Source organism: Carassius carassius, chromosome 20, assembly GCF_963082965.1.
Source record: "Carassius carassius chromosome 20, fCarCar2.1, whole genome shotgun sequence".
Lineage (NCBI taxonomy): Eukaryota > Metazoa > Chordata > Actinopteri > Cypriniformes > Cyprinidae > Carassius > Carassius carassius.
The window spans coordinates 19,318,733-19,326,286 of NC_081774.1; the positions used below are offsets into that span (position 1 = coordinate 19,318,733).

A 7,554-nucleotide genomic window follows, 5' to 3' on the forward strand; every position below is an offset into this window, starting at 1 on the left:
TGTCCATCTTTACTATTGTTGTTCAGGTGGCACGTCGATCTAGGCACGGAATTTTTTTTTAACCGGAAATCTATTATTTGCAAATATATTAATTTATAGTGTGTATATAAAGTATATAGTTGTTTATAATGACATTATAATTAATATGTACATTTAATATGTTTTATTCAATAGAATTTGATGACAGGGCGTTCAGTTACTTTTGAAATGACAGAAATAGTGTCAGTGTATTGCCAGCTTTTTAAAAAAAAACTTTTTTTGCTTACGTTTTACGACACATTTGTAATGATATGCAATAACAGTTATCCCTGCCGTGCAATACCACATCCACACTCACCTCCCCTTCTCACAGCCATCCACGCCCATTTCAGTTGCATTTTTCAAAAACAGTGTGAGCTAGACTTGCGCTGAAATAGGGGGGTTTCATGACCCTTTAAGAAGTGTTTTGTGAGCACCAAGAATATTTCAATGATTTCTGAATGATCATGTAATACTGGAGAAATGACTGCTGAAAAATAGCTTTGCCATCACAAAAATAAACAAGACTTTAAAACATATTTAAATAAAAGCTACTTTAATTTGTTATTCACTTAATACGACCGTTTTGCTGTATTTTTGATCAAAAGAAATGTCTTTCAGAACATACTGACCTCAAACTTTTAAAAAGTAGTGTACATTCATTACAGAAATTGAATTTTTTCTGCTGACATTTTTCAGATATAGAAAACAGAATTTTAAAATCTTATACAATTGCCTGGTTTTCTGTGATTATGGGAACTCTCATTTGCAGAGAATGAGAGTAGCCCTCTTATTTAAGCATGCTTAGGCTTGCCACATGAAAGTGAAACTGTCAAACTGTACTGGTCATCCTCTGTGTATTGAGCCGCTATCTGCTTAATGAATAAAAAATATGAAATAATGTGATTTAATTTGGTGAAATGCTGCACTAAATGACAGGGTGACTTACTTCAATAAAACACAAGAAAGTCCAAAGACATTCCTTGTTCCCTTATGTCTTCATGACTGGCTTTGTGCTACAAATACCATTCCAGGTAAAACATGTCCTGACACGTCCTAAACTAAATCACTGCTTAAACAAAAAACGAAATGACTTTGTTAATGATGCAACATGATGATTTAAAAGGGGGTCCAACAAGTTCCTCTAAATGTTTCAGTGCCCAATCACATTCAAATGTGATCAGTTTTAATGGCTTTGCAATGTAGAAATCATAAAGTATGTATCAACAGCTGGTCCAAGATCTGAAAAATAATCAAGTCCCCTAATTTAGAAGGAAGGAGAATCATTACCCATTACATCACAAAAATTATCACAAAAATTGTTTCCAGTGATTATATTTCATGCCAAGGGCATTTTCCATTCAGTTAAACTTAATAGAACAGTTCCTTTATGCCTTTAATGCTGCGCTGTTACAGAAGCCAGAGGAAACTGGTTTGATAATTACATGACAAATGGCACAGTGACAATATACTGAGGAAAGCCATAAACATTACATCTTAATGAACATTTAATTTCAGGAGAAAATGAAACCATCAGTGAATGTTGGGGACATAATTCATCTAGATTGTATTTGTATTGTGTAACATTAAGATTTGGCTTGACCCAAATAGCCAAGGAGTCTCCATATACTTTTGCCTTATATTGTATTTTATATATTTCTATAATAGTTCAACTTATTATATATATTTTACAATTATATTTAAATCATATTTAACATCACAGAGTATAATTATACAAACATACACACTCACTTAGGCATAGTTACACAATCACTCATACAAAAGTTTTTGCTTTTTCCATTAACTGAAATACAGAAGAGATGTGGCTGTGGCAAGGAGAGCAATGGCTGCTGCTATGGCCACACCTGCATGTTTGAGAAAGAGAGAGAGGTCATCAGTCATCAAGAGGTGGAAATGGACCAATAGAAATGCTAGAATGTCTCTAGGAATTATAGGAATCACACAAAGAAAGATATGGTCACATCAGCCCAACTAACAACCAACATGGAGTCACTCACACTGTATCATTATACAACCTATTGTTATCGTCACCTACAGTCAAACCAAAGTTTATTCAGACAGCTTCAAAGTTTTTCACATTATCACAGCTTATTCACTGTAGTTTAGAAAATAGTCAAAAAATAAAATCAGAACTCAGAGTTAAACTATCTCAGAACAAATTGATAATGCCAAAGAACTTTGATAGAAAGTTATGTAATGAATTAGGTTGAATAGCTGTCAGCTGTTAAATTTAAATACATTATTAGATAATACCAATTTACTGTAGGTCAACCAATTACCAATCAACCAAACTTAATTTTTCTATCCTTACTTACATGAATGAACCTGGACCCACTTAAAAAAATATATATATTCTATATTTTTTTTTTTGTAAAAAAAAAAAAAAAAAATTATATAATTTATATTTTTTTTCTACAAAAAAATGTGTGTGTGTGTGTGTGTGTGTGTGTGTTTGACGGTGTATCGTTGAACCCCATTTAATGCCATGATGAAAAGAAAATGATTTATTTAGAAATAGAGGGATATCCATTTTAAAATGATTAATTCCGAATAACTTACCCGCAAAATATTGAGGGGCTTTCTGAATTTTGGGATTTTCAGCTTGGATTTCTGAGATGACATGCTTACTGGAATCATCATCATGGCTGTCCGTTATCTCAGATCCAGAAATAGCGGAAAATACTAAAGAAACAAAACATGCACAAACGTGTAAATAATTTAATTATTAGGTATATACCAATAAAGAAGAAGAAATGACACAAGGGGAAAAATAAAAAGAGGAAAATAGTCTCCTCTTTCCAAGGCAGAGGTTGTGTTGTCTTAAAGACGATTATCCAAAATTCCCAGAAGGGCTTGTTATTACAAGGGATCAGACATTCTATAGCCTGTGGCTAGCCATATTAGCTCTTCAACATTTTTCCTTCTAACCATACATGGAAACCATTGGTGGGCAAACCTAATCTTGTTTGAACACGAGGCCAGGTGTAGCTGGCTATGATATTGGAGAAGAAATGAGGGTGTGTCACAAGAGGGCTGTATGCACCTATTTAGACATGGTTTAACCTTTGGTACTCTATAGGCACACACCTATACACATTCTTTAACCATAAAGCTCCTACAATACTTGAGTTCAGTCATCCCTGAATCCTAACGACTTTGCAAGGACTTGCTCTACATTGCACAATGCCCTAGTCACACATCTGAGGACCACTTACAAAAGCCCTAGGTGTGATCCTTGTAAACCGATACAAATTGATTTACAAAATATAAAATTCAAATAAGCCATGTTATAACATGAGACAATCAAATAAAGTGAGAGCATTAATTAACCCTAAAGTCTCCTAATGAAATATGGAAACCTACTGCTCTCCAAACTAGTATCGATGTCCTCTTCTGGTGTTTCGCAGTCCAGCATCTCTTTCAGACGCTCGGCCACATCAGACGTACTTTCGTCTGGGAACATGTAGTCACACACAGACAGGCCAGAGATGGGCATCGGTGCAAACACACGTCGAGGAAGGGCCTGCTGCCCACTGCACAAACCTAGAGAAACAATATGGAAACTTGAATTATGAATACACTGATGATGAACTCTGAATACATTTATTTTTGTGCCACGTTCAAACGTTTTTACTCAATGAAGACAATCGTGGCAACCTACTGCCATCTAGTGGCAAGTTTGATGTTTGAAAAAGTTTGACAAACACATTTGGAACAACATCTTTGGGTGAACTATCCCTTTCAAAAGCACATGTAAGACATGATGGACTACTGTACCTTTCTGACTCCCTTCATTTATTAAAAGATCTTCCAGAAACATCTCCACTCTGGAGCAAACCGTGTTTATGAGGTCTCTCTTAATGGCCTACCAGTACAAAGGAGAATTTAAAGCAGTATTAATCTTCTCAAAGACAATTAATAACAGGCAAACAGGGAAAAAAAAGTCAGCTTTCTAATCATGATAAATATCGTGTGAAATAATTTTCATGTTATGGCTGGTAACCAATAAATGGCTAGTATTAAATTTTTTGTATAAATAAATGAATAGTAAAACAATAAAATAAATGAATTCAGGCATTACAACATCATATTGTACAGTATAAAAAAGTATTTACTTAATTGTTAGTGCTTAAAGATAATTGTGTTAGATAATGACAATGGTACACTAAATGTAAAATAAGGGAAATGAGCAAAAATAATAAAATTTCCCACTATTGATATATATATATATATAAAACCTACCAGTCAACAGTTTTTGAACAGTAAGATTTTTAATGGTGTTAAAGAAGTCTCTTATGTTCACCAAGATTTATTTGATCCGGAGTACAGCAAAAGCAGTAATGTTGTGAAATATTTTTCTGTTTAAAATAACTATTTTCTATGTGAATATATGTACAATTTTGTCTCATAACAATATGGTAGTGTTGCATTGCACATCCCGAAGCATAAAACAGTATAAGTAGGCACTAATGACCTGTGCTGCATGTCTGACTTTGGGTTTGTTGTTGTGGATGTAGGCCCTGCAGTGAACCACCCCTCGAACCCTCATGGAGCCACTGCACACCTGAACCAGAGCAGTGCTCCGCTCATCCAACTCTGACTGTTCCTGTGACATTCATAAACCTATTAAACATTTGACAATACACATATATACGTCCCACTGATATGTATACATTACTATAAGATAAGACACTCACGTCTGAGACAAAGATCCGTGTTGGCAGTGTCTGACGATTGGTTGTTTTGGGGTTCTTCTTCTGAAAAGAACAAACATGTGCCTGAGTTCAAACATAGAATGAGAATGATCAGAGGAATGAGAGAGTTTTTACCTGTCCTGATATGAGTTCAGAGTCATCTAATGCCTGCCTGCCATTTACGAGACAGTAAGCAGCCTCGATCTGTTTAGCCCACCTCCTGAGACCATCCTGGACAAGGGGGGCAAGAAGATTCAGTTCACAACATGCCAACTTACTCTGCTTATATCCTTTTCTCAAATCTTCATTCTATACAAAATCGTTCACAGGTAAAACATTATCTTGTTTTCATATATACCCATCTCACCTTCATGCACTTGTTTGTGTTATCAGTAGAAGATCCTGTCACAGGGATCTGCAGATCTACCTCAACAGAGCAGGTCAGCATGGGCCAGGACGATGAGATACCAGTCTGATACTTCCAGTCTGCTGGTTTGGCCGAACTCTATAAATTCAACAGTATATAAAACACAGCTAAATACACTATTTGCCAAACTATTCTAAGCTTTAAGACAAAAAAGTGTCTCTTACCTTTGGATCTTTTACATCAAATGTTTTGCAGACGAGTCTGTACACTTTAAGTCAAGGATCATGCAAACTTATGTGGTTATTCATATAAAGTGATGCTTTTAGATCACAGAGTTTAATAACTGGAGGTAGTGTGCAGGATACTTCTTTGTTTTGGAGCAGATATGCAGGGTTACTCGATCAGTCACATCCTCCTCTGACAGTTCCCACAATCTCCCCTTAATTATGTATTTCTCCATGGCAAATATAAGCTATGTAAAGAGACCGGCACAAAAATAAGGGATTAACTGATGATGGCCTACTAAATCACCTTTAATAAAACAAGCTCAAATGTGATCCAGTCAATTTCTAAATTATTGCTATAATGTATTTAATTAAACTTAATTAAACTGATTAATAATAAATGAAATATTTTTTTTTAACAAATTTTAAACAAAACATCAAGGTCCATACCCTTTTTAATGCATTTTGGGCATCTTTGGAGAGTTCAGGTGGGGTCAATAAAAACAGGCCAAGAACACTAAGACCTCCTGGTAACATGCGGGACACCTAGAATAAGGAACGTCAAAACCCTTTAGACTGTAACTAGACAGTAAAACATTTCAAAGCCACCGTGCAAGTGGTAAGACATCAGGCTAATCACCTGCTTGGCATGTTCTGTGACCCACTCCACATCAATGTCATCCAGTTGGCCGACCCCTTTCGAAGCCTTCGGCTGCCCCTCACTCTCCCTGTGAGGAGTCTGCACAGCCAGCACCACAAAATCTCTCTGAGGAGAGGACTGCGGAAAGAAAAGGATAGGAAAAATAGTTGTGTGTACTGACATTATTAATTATAAATGAGTTTAGTTTCCTTACTTGACCAGCCAGGAGTCCGGTCACACATGATCCAGGAGGTGCCTGAAGCCCACTTAGATATTCCTCCACAGCTTCATCTACAAAATAACTTCTACCCATTCTGCCTCTAAACATACAAAAGACAAATAAATAAAAATCCAATATTGTGCAATATTAACCTGCTTGCAACTATAAAATGACAACCAAACATATGTTACCATTTCAAAATAATGTTAAAATACATTTTTATACTGCATTTTTACTGAGAAAATATCAACATTTAGACAGGTATTGGAGTTGTTTAGGGGATACATTTTATTTCTATTATTATTATTATCCGTGAAGTTCAAATGAGCATTCATATCAGTGTCGGTCTTCTTAATGACAGTGATTAATAGTGAAATGTATTTAGTCAGCCTTTTGATCATGACAAACATTGCGTGAAATAATTTTCATATTATGGCTGATAACAATAAACTTAAAATATGTGACCCTGGAGCACAAAAGCAGTCTTAAGTCACTGCTGTGTATTTTAAGCAATAGCCCCCCCCCCCCCCCCCCCAAAAAAAAAAACATTGTATGGGACACAATTATCGATTTTTCTTTTTTGCCAAAAATCATTAGGATATTAAGTAAAGATCATGTTCTGTGAAGATATTTTGTACATTTCCTACAGTAAATATATTAAAACATAATTTTTGATTAGTAATATGCTTTGCTAAGAATTCATATGGACAAATTCAAAGGCGATTTTCTCAATATTTAGATATTTTTTTTTGCACGCTCAGATTCCAGATTTTCAAATAGTTGTATCTCGACCAAATATTGTCCGATCTTAATAAACCATACATCAATGGAAAACGTATTTATTCAGCTTTTTTAGATAATTTATAAATCTCAATTTCTAAAAATTGACTTTGGCATAAAAGAAAAGTCAATAATTTTGACCAATACAATGTATTTTTGGCTATTGCTACAAAATATACCTGCGTGACTTAAGACTGGTTTTGTGGTCCAGGGTCACAATTAATATAGTTATATTAGATTATAGTTTGAGCAGTCACTGTTTCTACAGCTGAGCTCAAAATGAAGAAGAGAATCAGTTGAACTTTCTGACTATGAATGAAATCAAAAAGTTACATAGAAACAACATAGAAAATCACGGTATTTTAGGAAAAAATATAACAACAGTGTTCCACAAAATATTGCAAAGAAAATCTTCAAATCTACCTTCAGACTACGCACACTTCTTCAGACAGCTGATGAGTTCTCAGTGGACTCAATACGTGTGACATATCGTCGCATCTAATACACGCTCCTCAGTTCAAGAGACCTGATTGGACAATACGTCCGCAGGTCCGTGATGCTTTGCGGCTTAAGTTTACATCACTCAAATA

The 7,554-nt window shown here is 35.1% G+C and overlaps 1 protein-coding gene across 2 annotated transcripts; it reads right to left on the reverse strand.

Annotated features, from left to right (window-relative positions):
- Window positions 1-557: 557 nt before the first annotated feature.
- On the reverse strand, window positions 558-7,520 carry odr4 (odr-4 GPCR localization factor homolog). Of its 2 annotated transcripts, none has more exons than XM_059502087.1 (14): window positions 7,388-7,520; window positions 6,179-6,284; window positions 5,965-6,102; window positions 5,775-5,870; window positions 5,466-5,572; window positions 5,325-5,361; window positions 5,101-5,238; window positions 4,869-4,964; window positions 4,737-4,796; window positions 4,514-4,639; window positions 3,817-3,904; window positions 3,403-3,582; window positions 2,599-2,721; window positions 558-1,883 (listed from the first exon to the last, which is right to left on the reverse strand). In XM_059502087.1, the coding sequence occupies exons 2-14, from the start codon at window positions 6,275-6,277 to the stop codon at window positions 1,819-1,821; spliced, it is 1,353 nt and encodes a 450-aa protein (XP_059358070.1). In that variant the 5' UTR covers window positions 6,278-6,284; window positions 7,388-7,520; the 3' UTR covers window positions 558-1,818. The 2 variants fall into 2 exon arrangements, with proteins under 2 accessions (XP_059358070.1, XP_059358068.1); XM_059502085.1 differs by having other exon boundaries at window positions 4,514-4,645.
- Between the last annotated feature and the right edge of the window lie 34 nt (window positions 7,521-7,554).